At 37.8% G+C, this 23879-nt stretch overlaps 2 protein-coding genes across 2 annotated transcripts in view; one reads left to right on the top strand and one right to left on the bottom strand.

Annotated features, from left to right (window-relative positions):
* LOC135791119 (neurotrimin-like) overlaps positions 1–2946 on the top strand; it is a 37202-nt gene extending 34256 nt beyond the window's left edge. Inside the window, exons 8-10 of the mRNA XM_065301435.1 lie at positions 23–67; positions 1089–1148; positions 1359–2946. Of these exons, the coding sequence (XP_065157507.1) occupies positions 23–67; positions 1089–1148; positions 1359–1492 (239 nt within the window). The 3' untranslated portion in view covers positions 1493–2946. The remainder of the gene's footprint in view (positions 1–22; positions 68–1088; positions 1149–1358) is intronic.
* Positions 2947–5829: 2883 nt separating this feature from the next.
* Positions 5830–16950, bottom strand: LOC135790352 (limbic system-associated membrane protein-like). Its single transcript, XM_065300552.1, has 10 exons — positions 16826–16950; positions 11420–11517; positions 8969–9176; positions 8748–8909; positions 8504–8635; positions 8149–8286; positions 7536–7685; positions 7289–7339; positions 6228–6287; positions 5830–6175 (listed from the first exon to the last, which is right to left on the bottom strand). Exons 1-10 carry the CDS (start codon positions 16914–16916, stop codon positions 6051–6053), a joined length of 1215 nt encoding a protein of 404 aa, XP_065156624.1. The 5' UTR covers positions 16917–16950; the 3' UTR covers positions 5830–6050.
* Positions 16951–23879: the final 6929 nt, after the last annotated feature.

Genomic DNA, 23879 nt, shown 5'->3' with positions numbered 1-23879 from the left:
ATCCCTCATTTCTTTGTTACAGAAATACCCAAGCCGTCGCGTCGATCCAACGGGATGCACAGAAAAGGTGAGCGATAAAAACTTAGTGCGCTGCATTCGTGCGCCAGTAAACCGGGGGGACGGTATGGAGGAGGCAGAAAGACCGCCGCCGCTAAATATGTGAAGTGATTAATATTTGAAGCTCAGCACAAGCGCAGACTGTCACGGTTAACGCAGTTCACAACCGCCACCTAGCCTAAACCCCAGTTTACCTACTGATTCACACAAGCGTCATACAAGGTGTTGAACAAAATCTCAATTTAATTAAAATTTAAAGCTTTTTTGTTACTTTAACGAAACTTTAAATTATTTTATAAGTTTACATGTTTTGAAATTAATCAATTGAATATAATTAAAGTTTGTGATTTATATTTATGCTTTTCGATTTGTTGTCAGCATGACAACAGTAGGTTCACCAACAACTCGAATAAAACCGGTGTGGAATTTCGAACTAGCACACCTGAATTACTATAAACAGCAAACAGGGCTAACTGGTTTAGCAATTGTGCAAAATTCAAAGCAAATGAAATTTGCATCGCGAGACAATAGCGCCCGAAACAATGCGATAATCTAGTGTAAACTTATCTGTCATTGTTGCATCTCCCGTTAGCGCATTGATTTTTAATTTCAATGCCTTCAAACACATTGTATAATGAAACCCGGCTGCTAAAAGTAGAAAAGTCATTCAAATTGTAAATTCGAATGGATTTACTAGCAGATACGTCATGTAAACATGCAATATCATAATTTATTTCACTTACAAATCAACACCGCTTAATATATTCTATAAATTATGCATTAGTTGAAGCCTCACGCCTTAATATAGCGGTTAGTCAGTTGTGGAGGCGCCGGTCGATCGAACGATGGTGGTGGTTCCCTTCCGTGCTTTTTCCATTCACGTTTCGCATCAGCGATAATAGTTTTATTGACTGTTTGAAGCAGACAATAAAAACGCCACCATTAATATTCATATATCTTTATTTGCTGCATCAAATCGAACAATTCAACGCATAAAATATCTAAATATGAATTTATTCGATTTATTTCAGGCAAGTTTCGCAAAAAACTTAACGACGTCACAGACGACTCGGAAAATATGCCAGTTGCAGGTAAATATCGCTCATTAGATTCATATAAAGTGCTATTTTCAACTTTGCAATCTCTCGGCGAATTATTATTTGGGAAAACCATTAATAGAGGATTTGACTTAAATCTGCGCTTTGGCATTTCGATGCTCTTTGTATACATCCACGATCAGAGCAGAAGCTTGCGCATCTGATAACTGATAACGATGAAATGTCCCTTTGCTTGTTTCGCAGACATGGAAGATCAACCGGATTCGCTCTTCCAAGAAGACGACTACTACAACGCCTGCTTCAGTATACACAACCCGCCGGTGCACGCGATGGCTGTCTCTATTACAATGATCGCGCTGCCTTTCATATTACAATAAATCTCCGCGACTCCCTCTCCTCGCTCGCCTTTTGTATAAAGCGCATCTTAAACGAGCATAACAATACCGCACGCCGCCGCCAAACAAGACAAGTTTTTATTTCGTTCCCAGTTGCTTTTGTGCAACACCCGACGGGTCGCTCTCGTTTCCATAGATTTATAGATTTATATTGCATTGAAGGCATATTTCTAGGGTGGCTTTATCATTTCGGAGTTTTTGCCTGCGCGCTTTTGTCATCAATGCTCGTTTGCATCATCATTATGTGGAAACTGACATATCGGGACGTTAGTACGGTACGCTCTAGATAGATTTGTAAATTTTAAGGCGAATGTTGACAACTGAACACATCAATTAGTACCTATAATTATAGAAATGTTGTTTTAATAATTTTGACATTAAAATACATCGTATTTACTTAGAATAAACAAGAATGCTTCCTATACTTTTAATTTTATTATTTATTTTAGTTTATGATGAATATTTGGAAGATTTTTTAAATTTCTTTTTAAATTTTTTTTCAATCAAAATTAGGGCAATTTTACAAAAATATTTAATTTTTTAATCTGAAACCTATAAATTTACAGTATTTACCAAAGATATCTTCATTTATTACCACTAAAAAAAAGATTGAACATTGACTGATGATATTATCCTAAATAATAATAAATTATATAAATAAATCTAAAAAACAGATGGAAATAAATTAAAATATTTGAAAATAAACGAGAGAAAGTGTATAGTTTGTAAGCAATATTTTAGGATAAACATATACCTACTGCATTAAATAATATTTATTCTTATTAGCCGAATCATGTAAACGATACATAGTATATCAAAACATGCGACGAATGCAACGCTATCCGCGAATTCAATATGATCGAATGGCTAAAGTGCAATGTCAAATGGAATCGTGAAAAAAGTACTGCATAGTTAAGTGTTAGTCTAAGTAGATTTATATCCATTAGCCTCTAGCGTTTTATTATTTTATAACCAATGCAGAATATAAAAGTAAATAATTTATTACAAATATTCTGTATGAATAAAAAATTATATACATTTTTCGGCTTGATGGATCAAATAACAGATGAAAACTGAAAAGGTTTCCTAAAATATTTATATTTGTAATGAGCTTGCTTTCATGTTTCTGTGAAAAGTACAGCACTGGCGCGACCAGTACCTACCTAATATTACTTATCTATTAAAAATTTAATTAGTGTTTTGTTATGAGTGCGGCAAAGTAATTACAAATATTATTTTGTAGTAAATGTTGTATTTACATCACTTTACAAATCAAAAAATTGATTTATGTTTGAATTGATTTAAAAATATTCTGACAACGGGAACAATATTGAGAATCACTCTTCAGGATTATTTACTACATTTATTTTTAAAAATACAATTAAAATGTTTATACCATAGTTTAATTTGTGCTTTTGTTTGTGCTTTTATTTTGAACGAGATAAAAATAAAACCTGTAACGTTATGTAAAATAAATAGTTTTTTACGTAACAAATATTCTGAGGATAAATTTATTTATTATCGTACCCCTGGAATTTTAATATGTTTTTTACATTAAACACAAATACATAAATATATTAATAGCTGTAATTAATTTCACTTGTGGATCGTAAATTCTCTTGTCGTAAAATTAATAAACCTCACACTATTTGCCCAGCAAACATCTGCGTTTATGATGCACATTTAGAGTGTTTCCGAAACGATAAAATTTCACAATCACACTAATATTTTAATTAAACAAATAATCAAAAAATAACAACGTATTGTTATCGATGAAATGTTGCAATTAAATGGTCATCAATAACAAACCGTCCGGACTCAATCTAATTTGATAATAATGCGTAGAACGGGCTGGATTTTGCGCGAAAATCCCACAAAGCTGTCATACACTTTCGCGATCATGCTGACTCATTGTATTCCGTTGGCACATCGGCACATTTATATAGCTCAATTGCAGCAGTACCATGTAGCTGGGAATCACGATTAATTGGCTCGCCTGACTAGCACTATAAATATCCGGAGAGTGGTGCATCGGTAAGTACATCCTTTACACTGTTGGTTCAATATTTTGGCCCAAATATTTATCTCTTTATAGGTTTTCCAACTTGAAATTGGAATAGTTTGCGCTGGTGTGTAATACAGATAACACCGGAACTGCGTTTAATATTTAATAATGAACTTTAATTAAAATTTGTATTTACCAGCGCAGGATGATGAGTAGTGCGGTGGAAAATTGAGCAATGCGTAAACCAAATGCATTATTGATATAAGCAGTATTTATGATTCATATTTATAAAACCATTATTGTATTATTTTAAAATTAATTTTTCTTTGTTTTAAATATTTTTATGTGATTTTAAAATTAAATCACTTGTAGTAGTTTTTCTTTTAATTTGCTCGGGTGTAGTTTAGAGTCGTTGATACGCTGTTCATATTAATGACTTGCACAATGACCCAATTTATATGTAAAGCTTTAAAAACGCTAGATAAATTTCATTAGCGCGTCGAATTGAGCCCGCCATTGTTTCCCATTCCGTGTCGCTGAATCGTATTTCACGGCGGGCAATTCCCGGACAATTCGACTTTTTGATACGCGCGGCACGCGCTCGGTTCCGCGCCGAAACGTAATAGCTACTCATGTGGAGGCGCCGGGAAACACACCAAAAGCAAGAGTCAAGCGCTGCTACTGAAAAAAAAAACTAAAGTAAAAACAAAAAGGAGGATTGAATACGGGACAGATCTAATTAGCCAGTAAGAAACACCTTCAATACGCCATGAATGTAAGCGGTAAGCTTTGACGGGGTGTGAAGTGCACGAAGATAAGGCAGACAATAGCAAATTGTTCGCCAGCATTGCCGTAAGGAAAAAGAAAGAGGGAAAGAGGTGAGAATGAGGACGCGATAAGGCCTGCTATGCTATAGTGTTCTTGGTTGGTGCGGTTGAAGGTTGAAGGGGTTGTTCATAGATAAAATAAAATGCGAGTATGCGGCCGGAAAATTAGTCGGCGCGTTTACAACCTACTCATCCCCACAAACACTAGAATTTTGGTTGAAAGTAGAATAAATAAATAGTAATCATTGCTTCAACTGTTTCTGCTTTTAGAAATATATAGAAATAAGCAATAATCTTGAAAAAATTGTGCATCAGAAATTAAGTTGCATTTTTAATTTTTACGCTCAAATGTTGAAATTTTATTGTTCAACTTGAAATATTTTTTGAAAGAATTGGAATTTAACTTGGACGTCCACTACTTGTACTTGAAGGTGCGTGTTAGCAGCACGTTGTGCCGCCCTCACAGGCGTTGAGCAAAACGAATCTATGCAAAACTTGGAACGCAGTGGAGGCGCCGGGCGCCATACGATAAATAAGACATACTTCCTTGATTGCTTTCTAGTACGTTTATAATAACCCTTTTAGGCTGGGTTGTGCGTCCGCATCGCGTGCCATTGTGCTATCTACCAGCTGTCACCACTGAACAGCAGAAGCGAAACTGCGGAACCGGCCAGCAGACGCTCAGACGTTCAGGCCCTTTAAAACGTTTAAGTGGTCGAAGCTTGGATAATACCCCAGCCGCTTACAAGCAACTATATTAAACCAAACCGCTGAGACTAAAACGCAATTAACACAAATCGTGATCTTCAAGTTTCGTAATTATTTTTAAATATTTTAAAAGTAATTTTTACAAACTGTAAAGTTTCAAAGTTTGAACTTAATATTTTTGATTCACAGGATGCAATTTTAGCTGTAGGTATCCAAACACCATACGTTGTTATGAAACAAGCTCACTGTTTACGGACGTCACGCGTGCGGTGTGTACATGCACGCGGCACAAGATTAATTACGCGTCCGTAAATTAACCCTCATGAGTGCAGAACAAACACGGCGCGAACGCTTCACGCATATCACATAAGCGTATGTCTATCACTAGAACGTGCTCTGTGTTACCCTAAACGATGAACAACAAACACACACGACTTAAAATAGATATCCTTGTTATTCTTGATATTTACACTAATTATTTGCAAAATGAAGTGGAGAACTAGCCTGGAATTTATAAAATACAATCGATAGTGAGTTAATAATTTATGATTGAAATCAAAAACAATTTAGTGTGGAATCTTGGAAGATCAGCGTGATTAATGGTGCAAACGCCTGCATCTTCTGTTGGCCGGCGTGGGCGACGGCTTACAAACACTTAAAGTTGCTAAATAGTGCACAAGTTGGCGCATGGCGGCGATGGGAAAGTGAGAAATTGGGATATTAAAGCGAGATTATACGGGCGCATTTCTGCGCCCACTCGCATTTGACAAATTATCACATTCATCAAAAGCGATTTTCCTTCTAATTACATAATTATACAATCTTACATCGGTATTTTCATTTCGTTACAGTTAAAATTTCAATGGTAAATCACACCACTATTCAGATCGTTATCACTTCAGCATTCGTTTCGTAATTTGTTTTTTTTAGCAAAATAATTTCCTTTAATATTTGACAATGATATATCTTGTAGTGCTGTGGAAAATATAAAACAGATTGTTCACTGCTGAGGTTTTAGCAAATTGAGGACAAGTGCAAGAAGATTTAAAAAATAAACGTGCGCGCACTGGAATAATTCTTGCGACGAGCTTTTCTTCTCTTCCAAGAAAAGTGAATCCGGTTGATCTGTAAAATCATACATTGGTTTATTGGAAATTATGGCAAAAACACACAGTACCTGATTTTGATCTGCTTGAATATGACAAATCTGTTGATATTGACGTTTTGCTGCCTGCAACTGAAAGCGAAGTTTCAATTGCCGTCATCACATGATTTTAATAAATAAATTATAATTATTTTATTCTTGGAATATTAAATAATTAGTTAATGTGAAAATTTGTTCACGATACTTTTTTGCGTATTTCGGTATTCTATTCATCGTACTTTGCATGAAAAGTGTGAACTTTCAAGAATTGGAGAATAAAAACGCGCTCGTACGCATCGCAAAGAAAGCGGCAAAAAGATGAAAAATCCAACATGGAAACATTCAAACTAAGATCTAATTATATCTCTTTTACATAACATTTCTAAAAAGCTTTTCGCGTTTCCTCTTTCGCTCCACGCTTTTTTGCTCATCGGTGGCGACGGCACCCACGATCCTTCATTACTCGCGGGCGGGCGGAAACTTTAGGCGAGATAACTTTAAAAATACGGCGAAAACACACCGCCCGCTTCCCGATGACGTGAATATTTAAAATAATGAATTTAATTCAGCATCTTTTGCGTTTTTAATTTTTTACTTCGTTCGGATATTTCAACTCTTGAGAATTTATCTCTTTCCAGAGGTTCATTCGTCTTTTGTCCAAATGATATGAACGTGCAGCCAGACAGAATAAATTCACGACGAGAGTGAATAACCAAAATTTAATCCATTAAAAACGCGGATTTTACCCTACGATTCTACAATAGCTGCATTCTAATTCATTTGTGGCATTTTCTTCTCCCGCGCGTTAAACTTTTTCACCTGGCGTAATGTTCACAATAGAACGTGTAAATGTCCATGCCTATATTATGTTTGCCGATAATATCTTAAATATCGATCAGTGCAATTTGATTCATACGAGTATAACGACTACACCGCGCCGAGTTTATACGCAAGAGACGACATCGAGCTGGCGGAGAGAAAAAAAAAACGCAACGGAAAGCCATCACACGGGAAATGCGCCAGCGAAAAAAGCATCGCGCGCACACAAAACGCTTTACTCCACTTGATTAATGACGATAAATAAATCGACTTACTTTTCCTTTTTTGTGTCGTCGTTTTATTCGAAACGGCTGGTTTGGGAATTCCTGCACACAGATAATGACATAATAATGAAATTGAATGCTAATAGAAGGCGCCAGCCAAAACACGACGACAACAGCACAAAGGCGCCGCTGTTGTTGTTGTGTGTGTGCCGGTGGATAAACAAAACAAATTAGTTTATAATTGAGCCCCGCGCGCGTTAATAACGCCGGCGGTGGCTGAATTTCAGTTCGCACTTACTGTAAACGTTGATGGTGCCATCCGTGTCGCCCATGGCGTTCTTCGATACACATTTGTAAATGCCGTAATCCGCCGTTTCCAATCGGCGAATTGTCAGCTTCATGTGGACCTTGTACGAGTTGTGCACCAAATACGGATCGTACTTCTCATCTAGATTTTCGAGATAAACGTGTACAAATTAGTTTATTCCACGATCATTAAATAAACATTATTATATTAGGATAGGCTCCAATTGGAGGTTAATTTATTTTGAATTAGTTTAAGTCAGTTTTGATTGCTTAAAGAAGGAAAGAGTTTGTGTTGTAATGGCTAACTCATTGATTACTGGGCCTTTATGATACAAAAGCTGCGCAGGTATATGATATCATCAATTCGTATTGGTTGTGGCTTGCGCTGCTCCTTTCAGTATCGAATTGTAGCTGTTTCAATAGCGCAACTCAAGCGAGAGCGCACAATCCGAACCCTCGTGTTTCCGTTAACACTCTGCGGTTCATCGGTGCGCCAGTTTGGGTTCTCCAGTCAAAATACTAACGGCGAGACCCTAGACGAGACGATACCGCGATAGTTTGGCCCGAATTAGCTCCGCCGCCACACAACGCTGAATAACACTTACTTTGAGGAACGATTTCGCCCGTATCTCGAGTCCAGTAGTTAATTGATTTCGGGAACGCTTCCGAATTGCATTCCAAGACAATCTGCTGCCCATCGTACGCTCCGATTAATTGATATTGGATCCAAATCACCGGCGGAACTACAGATGTGCAGAGACAGGCAAATAAAATAAAAAATCAATGAAAAATCATCAAAGAAAATTATTTTCCTTAAATAATTTATGTTCTGATGAATGTTTTAAATAGTTGAGATCAAATGAAAATAAGAATTTTCTCTAATGTATTATTGACTGGTAATGAATAATGCGGAACGATCAACGAGTGAGTTTTTGACTCCGTCCGCGTTTCGGAACTTACAGTTGACGACGAGCATTATCCTTTTACTAACCGACGGCGGGACGCCGTTGGTGGCGATGCAGAGATAAGGACCCATGTGTTTCCTATTCACATGATGAATACTTAATACTGTGCCTTCGACGCTTGCCTCGCCTGCAGAAAACAATCTTTATTTAATGTGCGATAAAGCGACTCTCACGTTACAATTCACAGCAAAGATATTTTTACTTTACGTAGCTGGACAAATGACTATTATGTACATTACCTTCTCGATCTCTTCGATCTTGTTTAATCGTTTCACCAAACTCTCTCTTCCAGAGAATGGTCGGTGTTGGTGAACCACGCGCCACGCACACCATGCTCACATTGGACCCCTCAGTCACTACCATATCCGGACTGGTCTGATAGTCGACTATGTCCGGCGGAACTGTAAGTCGAAAATCAAATCATCCCCTATTCCAAATCCTTGTTTCACACTCCACTCACCAACAACGTCCAGATAACCGACCTGACTCTTCATCGGATCGGTGTTGATCTGGCACATGTACCAACCCCGATCAGACTCCCTCAGATCTTTGATGTGCAGAAACCACGTGCGGCGTTCGCTATGCGTTACGCCAATGCGCACATTCTTTGTGATAATATGACTATGGATGGTGAGTATCGTTTGCGTATCGACCCGCAGCCAGGCAACCTGAAATGTTAAAAATGCAATCTGCACAAAGAAGGCAATAATACATGTGTGGTGTATGTGGGGGAAGCGAAATGGAATTGCCATTGACATTTAGCCAGCATGTCTGCGTACGGTCTGGTGCGGTGGCCGTCGAGACGGAAATGTGATATATTTGACATTTGCTCACAGTGGGAAGTCGGGAAAGGTGAATGCGTTACGCTTTTCTTCTCCGGCAACCAAAACGAATTCAAATCCTAGCCGTTTCCTCATGCATTATAAAAACGGTGTCTTTCGTAAAATCCTAAAGCCGTAAAAATTATATAAAATTTACATGTCGTGGAGGTAAATTCCATGTGGGTGCAAATAATTTAATATAAATGTATTCCCGGCCAATACTAAACGTAAACACGCGTCGCTTTAGATATTCTCGGTCGCAAAGCGTCGAAGACGTGAGCTTTGCGAGCTTTGTGCGGAATGCTGTAAAAGTGGCACTTTTATGCCTTTTACGTCCTTTATATCCGAGGCATAGGTACGCTATCCATGCACACGTGCAGTCGTGAGCTTTCGGACGACAAGCTTCAAGAGTTTTATAATTAATTATTTACTCTCACTACACCCGCTTTGTTTATTCATTCACATTTAAAACAAACCGCGCGACGTTTGTGGAAAATGATTGTGTTTTTTTTTTCTCTCTCTGCAAAGAATAGTTCCTTTTAAACAAATATTAAATTAAACCACAAGAGTGAATATAGCCTCCTCGTGCATTCACTGGCTTTGGGACATTCTGTGAGCTTCGGGTAGTTGATGCTGCGGAATTAAAAATGCGTGCACTTTGTGCTGTCCAGAGGGTGCGCGCAAAGTTGTAATGAAAATTCTGAAAAGATTTATTATGTTTTCGCACACCAGCCAGTTAACCAGCCTGGGGTATACATTTTTTCATCAAATCTTTGTCGCCAGATTTACCTACGGCACACGAGTTATGCTACTTTTTCAGGTGGTTACTTTATACACGGGGTTTGCAAAGAAAAACGAATAAAAAACAATATTTTAATCTGTTACTTGTCGTTTTGCATTGCGCTGCATATTTTGTTCTCTTTGGTGACGTGAATTAATTTTCTACGGTCACATTTGTTGCTCAAAACAAGAAATTTTTCCAGTGCCGCATTCATTTTGAGCACATGTTCCATGCAACATATTTATTTTATCTGTCTTATTCGTGAATTGATTTTTGGCATGTGCTTGTAATTTGTTCTGTTGTGCTTCTACTAACTGCAACAATAACAAAACTAAAATTCTGAATTATACATCTCCTTGTGCATTGTTGATGTCTAGAAAGTTTTGTTGGTGTTTTACATCAAAATTTTCATCAGAATTTTGTTACTTGGTCAGTATAAACCCTACCTTTGTTATTTTTTGTGTGTTTTGCAGTACTTCCGGTAGCGGTTTATTTTTACTGCTGTACGTGTTTGAAGCGAGCCGCTCGATTCTCGTTAGTTTTATTACGAAACTTGGTCGTTTCGCAGGAAAGCGCGCACGAGACGAGCGCGCGTCAAGGCAAGAAGCGGTCGCATCCGACACGCAGGACTCCGACACATTCCTGCCGATACGTCCGTCGACGCCTTGGGGCTGAGCCACCTTGCCACCCGCTTGTCCCTCTATCTTTAGTATATATGGATATGCGCCGGCATTGTGCAAAACTTTTGATTATCTTTTCAATCGCTCCGACAATACAGGCAACTTGAAAAGTGGCAATAACGGCGTGCAAAAAGCATAAACAACATAAAACGAACAAATTCGGGAAAAAAATAAGCTTTTGCTTGTGGGTATTTATCGTTGCTAATAAGAAGTGGTAAATGGTGGGTATATTGAGATATCCTAGTTTTCTCTCAATTATTCTGTAATTTTGTTTTTTGTTTCATGTATTATTGACGCAATTTGCGGCAATTTTCAACTTTCACTGTGCTCCAAAGGGGCGGCAGAATGGCGAATGCGACGATAATAATATTAGTACAACCTGGGATTGTGATTTTTCCTTTTTGTAAAGAGCTTTCCTTCTATTGCCCTGCACGCGATATCAAAGCTGTGCATGTCGATAATTTGACACGAAGCGCCTTGCTCTTATTATTACCTATAGTTTCGTCACAATCGCAAACACAAAATTTATTTCACAGCACGTGGAATAACTTCTAAAAATACTTTTTTTAAAGATTTTGTTGATTCGTTTTTAAGTTTTAAAATAAAAATAGATATTTGTTTGTGCAAACCTTGTAGAGTCCAAGATCGTCGACGACACATTTGAGTATCGCCTCTCTGCCAGCCGTCACAGTCACGTTCTCGATGGGCTCGTGAAAGCTGGGATTCTCTGCAAAACAAGAAAAGCGTATCAAAATCTGTCGCTATATTTCCGCGCACAAATGAAAGCGCCAGCACATAAAAAACAAATTTCGTCGCCTTGTGCCTTCTCGCTGCTTATTGCATTATAATAAAAATAACAAAAAAAAACAAATTAAGATTCGCTGGCGATGCGCATAAAAAAGCGAACTTTGTGCTGAAAGTGCAGCGCGCCTCCACAATCTGGCTGCCTTTTTGAGCACTTCCTACATTCGGAATCATTGCTGAATAAATTCCCAAGTAAATTAACTTTGAATATAAATATGAACGCGATCGCATCAGCATGGCGCCGAAGAAAAGAGGACTATTATTTTGCGCCGAGCACGCGGGTATCTGCGCCGCCTCCGGAGCAGATTAGCGCGCCCGGATTGCACACCCCTTCGTCGAGCGGGCCGACAAATAACTCCACGTTTCCCAGCCTTTTCTCGCCGGCGTACGACACTCAATGAACGAACGCTTGAACACTGTTTTCGGTTATTAAACCCTCAAACTCTCAGCACCAGCCGCCCTTAGGAATCGAGTCAAGTCAGAGATATAGAGACAATTCCGACGATTCTTATTCAAAACCTTCTCAGCTGCTAATCAGCTTAAAACGCTTATTATATTTTTGAACAGAAGCGGCGTCATACAATTTTAATTGGACGGGCAACTGTTTGGATGCAAGTTTATTCTGATGATATAGTTTGTTTCAGCTGTAAAACTCTAGAGAGAACAGCATGTCAATTAACAAAATGAAGTGACCTGACCAGAATAGAACAAAGGATAATTCTAGGTAATTCTTTTTGAAAACAATTTAAAAATAGAATATCATGCGTATGTTTTATTGGCATTTGACAACATCTGCCCACACTTGTTTTTTATGCAGAGACAAACATGCACGATGCATGATGCAGCGTGTGTTGTTTAATAATTCGAAGCTCCGAGTGGATTTTATAACTGCATAAAAGCGCACAACGCAACGCTGTGGTGCTTTCTACATTTCGCTCGCCCTCATTCACGAATAGCGAGGGCAAACGAGGATATTCGAGTACGACGCACATAAAATATATAGTTTTACTATGTTCATAAACCATGCAGCCTCTACGGGGCGCTGGGTCCGTGGTACTTTGGCGTGTGACCACGTAACTACTTATATTCACAGCGCCAGGAATAATATCACGGTCATACTTATCAAATGTACTTCCAGTGCAATAATTCGAATATGTACCATTGTATATGCGTATAAAATTCTAATTGGCTCTTGTTTCATCATTTATAAAAATAAATATGTCTAATTGTTATTTGTTGTACGAATTGTGAGCTTTTAGGCGAATAAAAGAATTATTAGTAACAGCAAATAATACGTGTCTGCAAGAAGAAGGAAAACGTCAGAAAAGCCACAATAAGCGTCCGAAAACAAACAATATCCCATGTCAAATCGTCTAATTCAATAAGTTCGCCTGTCACAAGCTTTTCTTTCCTGGCTGCTTCGCCAATTGCTACAGCTTTATAACACTCGCACCGTACACAATCGATTATATCTATATATCCACGAAGCAATAGCGCAGAATTGCTCAGCATTGTTTACGCAAGCGATCCGTGCGTCGTTGCACCCTTTAATTAAAACGTCACATATCAGCAATGCGGAGCGCGCCTGCGGTTTGCGTTTCGCAGCGTTTTGCGTTTCCTCCTACAAGCTTATCGCCCACCAGAGACGCTCACGCTATTCACGACAATCACAACTGTTTAGCGTCAACCAGCACGATGCACACAATAGCGCATAAGAAACCAGTCTTCACGGGAATATGGCGTCTCGGAGGAAAAGGAGACCGCAAGAGAGACACGTGTTGAAATGCCGTTATCGTTACGCGTTCCTATGCTACTAAAACTAGCTGGCATCATCACGACACACACTCTCCCACAAGCGTTATATTAATTGTCTATTAATTATCACCTGTCACATTGCATTAGAACACTGCGAACTGATATACGAGTATGCAAAGTGAAAGTAGATTTGGAATTGCAATTTTGGTAAGTTACCACCTGCACAAACAACGTGGTATTATTATTATTATTTCAATAACGAAATGAATACATTTAAATTAACACAGGTATTAAAATATGTTTTAACAGTTGGTGTATTACTGAAAAGAGTTTATGTGGTATGCAAATTTAATTATAAACGCGAGGTTAATATTTTAGTTTAACACTTTACATGTACCCTCGTTTATCAATGACTCGCAAGTTGATTGGATAATTAAAACACGAGAATGTACTTCTTATAAATTGCAAAGTCCAAGGAATTAATTCCGAAGGAAGTGGTCATTCTTTTTTGTCGCAGTTAAAGGGATTTATTATTTTAAAATGCGTCGTATTATATTCAGGGGATGTGAGTAAATAATCAATCTAATGATAACATCTAAGTCACAAAAAGGAAGAAATTTTTTATTTTTATAAAAGTTTTACATTTTTTAAATTTTTACTGAAATTGAGTATAAATTAGTTTAAACAAATTTTGATTTTATAGATTTATGACAATATTTAATGAATTTAAAGGTTTAATACTCAAAAGAGCAAAAACAAATGTGAAACTTTTAAAAGACGAAATACGTTACAAAAATAAATCGTATAATTTTATACTCGCCAAACTCGCCCATGATGAAAGCCCCGCTCAGCAAAGAAGAAATAACAGTAAGCAAAGCCATACGAGAGCATCGTTTGTCATCGCAGGCGGGCAAAGCGCACCCGGAGTCATAATAGCGAGGTTAAAAAGGTGGCTCTTTGGCGTGCATTGTTCGCCGGTCGCCAGCGTCGCTTTTTAAATTAAAGGCAAAATCGGAAGCGGCCGCGCGTTTTTAATCTCGACGACGGCGGCGGAGGCAACGTGGACGATTTGCCATTCTCTCTCTGCATTACCGCTACCGCCACCATCGTCGTCAAGGTAGCCGCGAGTGTGGGAGCGCAACGAAAGCGCGAAATAACCGACATTGTGTGCTCGCGCGCTGCACAAGAGAAGCGCTGCCAAGAGGTCTCATTAGCAATGCAAAGAGGCTAATAACAGTGAATATGTAGTAATTGGAGATACTCTTGGTGGAGGCGCGCGCGCATAAAAGTAAAACACACAAATCCGTGCGGAAATAAAACCTCAGACGCAATTAATTTCCGGTGGTAGAAGTTTCACAAAGCTTGCCAATTCGAGGAGTAGAACTTTAAAAAGCGATGCAAAGTTCAAACGATAGTTATTATTTTTTAATGCAACGAGACTTTAATTGTTCAACCTATTTGTACTGTTTAATATGTGCATTAATAAAATGGATTAATTACATATTAAAGGAAATTACAAACATTTTTCATCTGGTTAAAATCAGATATTTATATTACTTTGTGCTGTGTTAATGCGCTTGCACGATAAAATATTGCAATTAAAAACGACATTTAAGAATTTTCACGCACCTGCTTGTGCGGCGACCGTTCACCTCGCGAGTTTTTAATTAACGAAAAACCAAATAAAAGTGTATATAAAAGCGCACAGCGTTGGCGCCCGTATTCGTAAAGGCAGGAGGGCAAAGTGCAAACACGCTCGGCCAGCGAGAAACGTAATTAGCACGTTTCATATTTTCGCTAGCAAATTAGGACTGCCGCGCAAGCAAAAGTAATGTCCTTGCCATTCAGGGCGCCGACAGCCAAACAGCCACATTCATCGTGGAGCAAGAACAGGTTGCAAAGTGCAAGATGGGCGGCGAGAGCAAGAGGTCACAACTCATGAAACATGTTGCCTGTTGAGGTCCTGGCTTGGTACAATGTTGTTGTACTTTTTACTTTACGTAAAGCGCGAGTTTGGTTTGCCTCGGGATGCGACAACGAATTTATTTATCCGAGTGCAGACAGTTGGCACAAAAACATCTGTATCGTAAATATTTTCATTTCTATTTTAATTTCGAAGCTTTATTAGCGGCAATCAAGGAAGACGTTAAGTTAAATCCTTAAGTTTTTCCTTAATTTTTGTCGTGTTTGATTAATTTAATCGACATTACGTTAATTTAAAGCTTAAATATTATATAAATATTCTTTCTTCTTTAATATTATGTTCAAGTGTGTCTACATGTACCTGCAATTGACATGTGAATACTTATTGACATTTCTTGTGTTTTTTGTCAATATCTTGACATTTTAATGACATTTTCTTGATTTTTTTAGGTTAAGCAAGCTTTTTTGCATCAACTTCATGCTCATTAGTTCGACATTTCTTTATGTTCTTAGCAAGGCATAGAATAAAATGGTGGAATTAATTTCCGCGCGCGTGCACCACCAGCAAACACAAATCAAACATACAATGGCGCATTTCCTTTGCTTGCTGGTGGGGCAATTAAGCAATAAAGCTAATATACCCGATGCCTCGAAGCGGCGTTCAATGCAAATATGTATTTTTAGCAAAAAAGTGAGCCACGATCCGACAATGCCAGAAACACAACGTCGCGGCTGCACACAAAAAGCCAGCACACTGCAATGCGCGTATTTTATTAATTAATATTTCGCGTGTTACACGACTTTCACTTCCCTGCCATACGCTCGCAGGTTTTACTATTGTTATCCTTACGTTTCATCCGCGAGCATTACCCGATTTTGTATTGTATAGTTGCGTAAGTGTAACTGTTATTGTCATTACAATCGTGATCGCGACCATGAATGGCTTGATTTTGATAGATAACGTTCGTAAAATTTGCGGAATATGTCCGTAATGGCAAGTGAAGGAAGCAAATTGGTATGTATTGGTATGTCGTGTTGCATTCGCGTTGAGCTTCGCATTCACTTCGGCGTGCAATTTGCCACTGGTATACAAATTTGCGAAACGTGACTACACTGCCGAAAATGAAGAATCAAAGACGCGAGCAGCGCGTGCAGCAAACGGGCCGGCACGAAACGAAGAAATAAAATAAAGCGTAATAGTCTTAGGCATTAAGGGGTAGAAACAGTTGTTTCTCTTCGTCGACGACAAGCTGCACAAGCGCTAGAGCGATGAAGAGTTGAAGCAAGGCGCCGAATGAGCGTCAAGCGTGAGATTAACGGCGACGAACGAACCGTTTCAATCTTACTCCTAACACGCCTGGTATTATTCTTGTGGGTGTATTGAGAGGATTTAATTATTTGTCGAAAATTCCATTTCGACACATAATTTGTTCCGCGTTGTATTGCAGCGCGTTTGTAATTGCATCCGAGAACACTAGATAACAAATTGTTTCTCCAACGTGTTAAGTTCAACAAATTTAAATGAATTAGATTTATTATGCAGTTTGATTTACCTAGTTGTTTGGCCCATGTTGTAGTATGTTGCAATTGGAACAAAATTACGATCGTCGCGATCTGGATCACGAGAGCGCGTTTGCCGTCCATTGAGTGTCGCGAGCTCGCCGCATGACGACCGGCACGAAACTGGCGGCGCGAAATGTTTGGGAAAACTTGCCGCCGCCGCGCTACTGGAAAACTGGCGGCGGCAAGCGCCAATCTCTGAACGGCGCGCGCGCAAACTTCGTACAACTTGTATCGCGTCTACTTGCAATTTACACATTTTATTAGTACACAAACTAATAAAATTTAATAATTTAACAAATTATGATTTATATTTTTGATAAAAATATTTAAAAGTGTTTCTGTCTCTCTAATTCCTATAAGTTGGTCAATAATTAACATCCGAAAGTTTGCTTTCCACGAACTATAATAAAAGGGAAATGAGGGTGTGAATAATTTCACTTTAAAACGCAAGACAATTTGACATCATGTAATTTAAATGTAGGAACCAATTGTCAAGACAATTACCTGGAAAGTTCAGAGAACTTTAAATTAAAATTTATTTTAACATCTTGATTATTAAGTGCGGTTCTGGTTCCTGGTAAAACACCTAAAATATTTATCTGAGCGTGTAAAATATTCAGCCATCTTACTTGTGACTCACAACTTTCACGGTCTTCCTTTATATTTAGCCAAAGACGCAATATAGCATAATTCAATTAATTAGCGAAAATTCCAAGCTACTAATTTCGCAGCAGCGTTCGTTGTAGTATAATTCATCAACTAACCACCAAGAAAACTTAATGAGGTAAATTTGAAACAAATTTGCTTCTAATTTAGTCACAACCTAAATAATTGTAGTTTTAGTTGGTTGAACAAATTGTTTAATATTTATAAACTTTAACATAGACATCAAAAGTGATAATTAGGTAATTATAATTTAACACTTATAATTAATTCATTTCGTGTTAATTTTTTTAGTTTTAGTTTTAATATTTTGATGTGTTTCTGAATCGGTTCCTGTCTTGATGGTGAGTTGAAATCGCTGGTCCGGGGTAAGCACCCCGATCGAATTTTCCTCTCGCTAGAGACCAGACGCGCCCTCCCTCGGCAGTTTTCCGGCAATACGCAATAGATGGTGCGCCTGCATCGTTCCGCTGGAATTTTCATACCACGCCGCACTCAATTTAAATTAATATCAAATTTCCTACTGAAGTGCGTTGTTAAAATCCACTTCACAATTCAACAATATCCGTGTATATTTTGCACGCGCACAAATGTTTCAATAATTAATGAAGCGCGCATCGCTGTGTATGATGGTGTATTTGTTTGTTTCTACCTTTATTCTTGAATGATTAATGAATCACGCATCGGAAAAAATGAATTGCGTATCTGCCCAGTTATATTTTTTCTCGTTGAGGTTTTGAATAACACGTAACAAAAATGGAATATTCATATTTATTATTTTTCAAATGTAAATTAAAATTCATATTTTATTGGTTATAATTCTTGTAGGCATGCAATAACTATGATATAAATAACCATGGCAACGTCGTCATATCTGCATCACAAACTCTGAGCTGATTATAAACGAGAGACGCGCTCGGCTGCGAGAGAATCGCGTCTATAAGGATTAACTAAAATTGGCATTATTACGGCTCATTGTCATGTAAATGCGAAAACGAAAACATTTTTCCCACACCATGCAGCAAATCGAGCGATTTCTAACGCTCGCGCATGTGAGGATACGGATTATTCTAATGGCCTTACATTTAATCCCTTTCAATGATCATCATTTTTCACACTCATTCACAAGTAAAGTATTTTTTTTAATATAGATTAACTTTTTTTTACTCGATATAAATCTATTTATGTTTGTCGGTATTTTGATTATGAACGTTGATATTGTGAGTTTTCGACTTTTCGACAAAAGACTCCATTGGTCCCCTATTGTTTGGAATCATATTATTTTATCCTATACAGTTAAGCCTTAAATCATTTGGACTTTTGTTGTCTTCGCTAGTAACCGACCTACAAATAGGTTGTAAAGCTCCACTCGTCCGCACGGAACGTGGAGAAAACATCGCGAAAATAAAGACAGGACGAACAAATAATTTAGTACAAGAATGCCCTCCTGCCGAGCACAACAAATGAAATTACGTTCGAATGCTTTGCAAAATAAAGATGCAAATTTCATAATTAATTTAAATAACACATTAAGTAAATTATGAAACTATAAAGAACCAAATTTAAAATCGGTGTAAATTTGCAGGTTATGATCAGGTACCTATCACGTTTGTTAGCGATAATGTCGTTTTAGTCCCGCGCCTAGGAACGCCGGTTTTATCACACGGGGCAAACGCACATCTTGCATACTAATATCACCATTACTATATTGTCTGCACATAAGTATTAAAGTAATATCAGCCGTTAAACTCGACTGGCTCTTTTCGCGTGGAAATTTTATGAGGCCGATGTACACTCTGGTGTTTCAGGCCGTCACACGTGGATGCAAGCGGAGGCTGCATGTTTTCTCTGGCTCATGCTGCGCCAGTTGTCTAGGAATCTTGATATGTAAATGCACGTGTTGGTTTAACTCTCAACTCGCTTCAAAGTATGGCTGCGCGGAGGAACTTGGCGTTTATGTGAAGTGGAAATTTTAGTCTGTTTTGTTCTTGCAACAAGATCCACTGAAAATATTCCGCCTTGATGGCGTCTTTAAGATGCCAGAAGGTGGTGGCTAAACTAATGTAGCACAAATTTGATTTAAATATAAATTTTACAACGTTTCGTCCTATAAACTATCATTTTATAACATCCATTAGATTTAGGACTCGTTCCTCAGGAACTGCACTTGAATTAATTGTTTTAGCAGGTGAAATATTTGCACCGTGGGTACATTATTTCGAAAGCAATTAATCAAGGTAAGTTATCAGTATTAACCTCTAAATTTCATCTCGGGGCTTCAAAATGAACATGATGCATTAATGTTGAATCCTTTGCGCAATTTTCAACCTCAAAATATTATGAGATATTAGTTATACACTTTTGAATCAAAATTAAATTAATTACGTGTTAATTTAAACTTGCAATCTAACCATATTTGAAAATTAAATACCAACAACTTCTGAACCAGAAAATATAAACGAAACCAAACCAAACAATTTAACTTGTTCTCATGCGAAAACATACCGCGCATATGTACAAATTATTTACTGGTATATTAATCGCTAATTCTCATATGAAAAGTGCAAATTATAATTATTTGCACTTTCTGGAAGCGTGTGGATTCACTACAAAACTTTTGGATGCACATACTTTGTGCAGAGAATTTCCGGAAAGTTGTTTGTTTGAGTGGATAAGAGTCATGGGTCTATGGGAAGTACTCGTATTCAAAAGAGGAAAGCGTCGACGAGCAACGAGCTTTCGCAACGACTGCACAATTTTAAAACGCATGCATTAGTAATGTCCCAGACTCATAATACACACGTGGTTTCCTGAATGTTTGATGACTGAGTCTCAGATTTTATTAGCAGCCACTTTGCATAGGTTTACAACATTAATTGAAACTTTGATGTTATTTCCTAACTAATTGTTTGCGTTTGTTTTAAAAGTTTAAGTTTAATTACATAATGAAAGAATTAAATCCACAAAAATTTATTTTCGTCTTTTATTTACAATTTTATTATGTATGTTGATTAAGTTTATAGTTATTTGTTTGCAAAAACAAAGTTGTTCAAAATTTTGTCACAAATATTGATTTGACCAGATTACGCAATTATATTCTTAAGAAGTCAGCTTCTTAAGCAGATCAACTTTCCTTTCAGCATTAATCTGGATGATCCCAGAGCCGGGATTTGGCGACCCTTATTTAATTGTCTTCTCCGATTCCACCTCCCGGCTTTGGCGCGCATCCGATATATACCTTTATATATACTATATATATATATAAACCTGACGTAAGTATATTCAAGTTATCATTTCTGAGGATTCAATTTCCCGCTCGTCCCCGGACGACTCCACAGCGCGTGCATTATAGAATTCACTTGAATAAGAAATAATCGCAGCCGAGGAAACGATGAGGAGGAAAAAATAAGAGAAATGAACAAGAAGCGTAATGAAAGCGGCACAGAACAAAAACTCGTTGGACTGGGAATTATGACGTGATGAGGAGAATAAGGAACGAGCGCGGAACAAGGAGGTTTGAATCGAACGGCGAAATCAATATCGAAATGACGAAAAGACAAAACGCACGAACGTAAATTGTGTTTGCTTGCAATTGTACTGACAAGGTTTGAATGTGACGAAGGGTGAATCGCCGAATCGACAGATTCTGAAGGTTTATAGTTAGTTTGACTAGCGCACATGTGTGCTCTTATCAGCATACAGGAATATACTGCTCATTATAATAAAGATATGTACTTGGTTTTAGAGTGTTTTGCAAATAAATCATATTCTAAATATTTTATTAACAAAATGAATTAATCGTTTGATTTAAGCGCTGTAGAAATAATAAATTGAATTGTTTTATTAAATCTTAAGACAGATGGTATATTTCAGGTGATATTATGCTGATATCTGAAACAATTTGATTCCAAACGTCAAGCTAGTTATCGCCTAGGCTTCAAACTCGACAGAGCAACGCGCCGGCATTGTCTGAATGTCTTTCAGGCACTGAGTGTCAAAGCCGCGCTTTTGTTTCGCGTCTCAAAGGTGTTTCGGCATGTCATGTCGCGCGCTGGCGAGAATTTACATGTATAGGCTGAGAATTCTCAACGCGCTGCCGCTTTAGAAGCGCGGTTAACGAAAATAATAGCCGCCCGCTGAAATCGGGTTCACATTCCGATGCTGAGCACCGCCGCGCCGCCACTTGCAACAAGCCACACCATTGTAACCCGTTCGTGAGGCTTACGCCACAGACTGTGCATCGACACACACAATGACACAATAAGCGCGAAGAAGCCGAAGCGCGAGCCGCCCGCTGACAGCCGGTGGCTTACAACGGACTTATCAAGCTATTCACGGCTTTCCAGCTTCGCAGCCGGCGCGCCGCCGCCCAAGACGTTTTCGCGCCGCAGAAGCAACGACCCGTTTATTCTATTATCATTCAAATATTACGGCATTTAAATTTACCCTCGGGGGATGCTACAACTCGTCGGCTGTCCGCATAAACACGCTACAAATACTTCTTAGCGCTGGTTGCCGCACTAAAGTCGACCGCGTTATTAGCCTGCCCATCATCACAACCCCTTTTCGACGCTACTTGCGACATAATCAACCCTTCAACACTTTTATATTATTAATGCGAAGTGTGCGCGCAAGGAAGTCGTTGAATATTAAAAGTGTGCGGTGGAATTAAAACCCGCTTGAATTTTGCGGTGTGAAGTTTTGCATAAAATTATATCCGTTCGCGATTCTTCAGCATATTTTTCACTTAAGAAAAACTTGATGAAAACTTTCCACGCTAAAACCTGAAGTTTTTTTTAGTTCCTATTCTTGAGAGTTGTTCCAAATCCGTGATAAAGCGATTTTTTCTTTTTAAATCTCATATACTAATAATTCATGTACTTGATAGTCTTTTTCTCAAATCGGAAGTGTAAAAACAAAAGAATAACACTAATGATGCTTGGTATCAATTGATTCATCAAACAAATTCAATATTATCACGCAATAGGAAGATAGAAGAACAGATTAAGATCGTTAATATTACTCTCAAAAACAATTTCTAAGATATGTGGCATCGTAATATTTAATGAATAGAAACATGCAATTATATTAATGATATAAGTGTTTTGAGAAATTAACTACATCAAATCCAATTTTAAGATAAATGTCAATTCTGTTGAAAAAAAATGGATTATGGTACGACTACAATAGAGAAAGTCCAAATTTTCAAATTTTTTTAATGCCAATGTTTGAAGGGCCTTTCAGGGCACTTTTGAAAAAGCTAGAATGTAGAACGGGTAGGCACGATGTGAAACGTCTTTTAAACTAAATTATAAAAGTGAGAAACTAAGAAAACTATTTAATTCCTGAGATAGAGAGCGTTTTCTACACCGTCTTTTTAAATTTTTTGAAAAAAAATGGCAATTTTGATCTGACCGCTTCTGGTTTCTTTATAATTGTCATTAAAATTTTCAATTGCTATAATTTTGAAAACTATACGCAACAGATAGAAATAAATTTTAAGAGCGTGCAGGATTCATATTAATATATACATGTAAATCTTTTATAAAATGTAATCAGTCAAATCAGTAAACAGTAATGCAGCAGAACCAAGGATGGTTATGAATTTTGTGCCATAATTGAAACAAAGGCAAAAGAATGAAAAGCGCATAAAAATGACAAAAGTAATCTATGTAAATGCGAAATGAGAAAACGCAAAAACGTCACATTCGTTTTCAATTTACACCGCTTTTCCAATTGGCATCCGTCCAACAAACACGCAGCGAGTGGCCGAACAATCCACGCGGCCCCTTCGGTTAATTGAAAATTGGAAATTGAAAATGCTTATTGATCCTCTTCATGACTTGTATTCATTTCATGGGATTATTGTCCCCACACTGCGCGTCCGTTTGTGGGCAACTCGAGCCCGCAAAGAGGCACAACCCATCGACCATGATTCAAACACATACCACAACTAGCTCCGCTTATTGCCAAGCATAAAAATGAACAACAAACAAAGACAAATTGAAAAAGAAAAAGAAATTCAGAAAGTACACAAAAAAGAATTCTCATTGGATCAAAATGTAATTCGATTTTATTTGCACTTGCAATTAACAAAAATACACAGATTTTAATTATTACAAAATGTAACAACAATGGCAAATTGAGAAGAGATAATATTACTAACCCCTTAAGGACGACTATGCTGTTAAATTTAGTATTGTGGCAGCTAAAGATTAAAATCAACAAAATATACGACGCAGAAGAGCAGCCCCAACATGCCCAAAGTAAAATAATAGCTATCGAGGGCGTGCGGAGAAGGACAATGGCAGAAGAGAAAAAAATCAAGACACGACAAACTCTGGAGTTAAATAAATATACGTGCGAGATTTGCGGGAGCAG

Source organism: Atheta coriaria, unplaced genomic scaffold (assembly GCF_025399875.1).
Source record: "Atheta coriaria isolate IRGN ID8LTWV9N9 unplaced genomic scaffold, Caltech_Dcor_3.1 hic_scaffold_4_pilon, whole genome shotgun sequence".
Lineage (NCBI taxonomy): Eukaryota > Metazoa > Arthropoda > Insecta > Coleoptera > Staphylinidae > Dalotia > Dalotia coriaria.
Note: the sequence above shows the minus strand (reverse complement) of the source record. Positions and strands in the feature narration are given on the sequence as shown.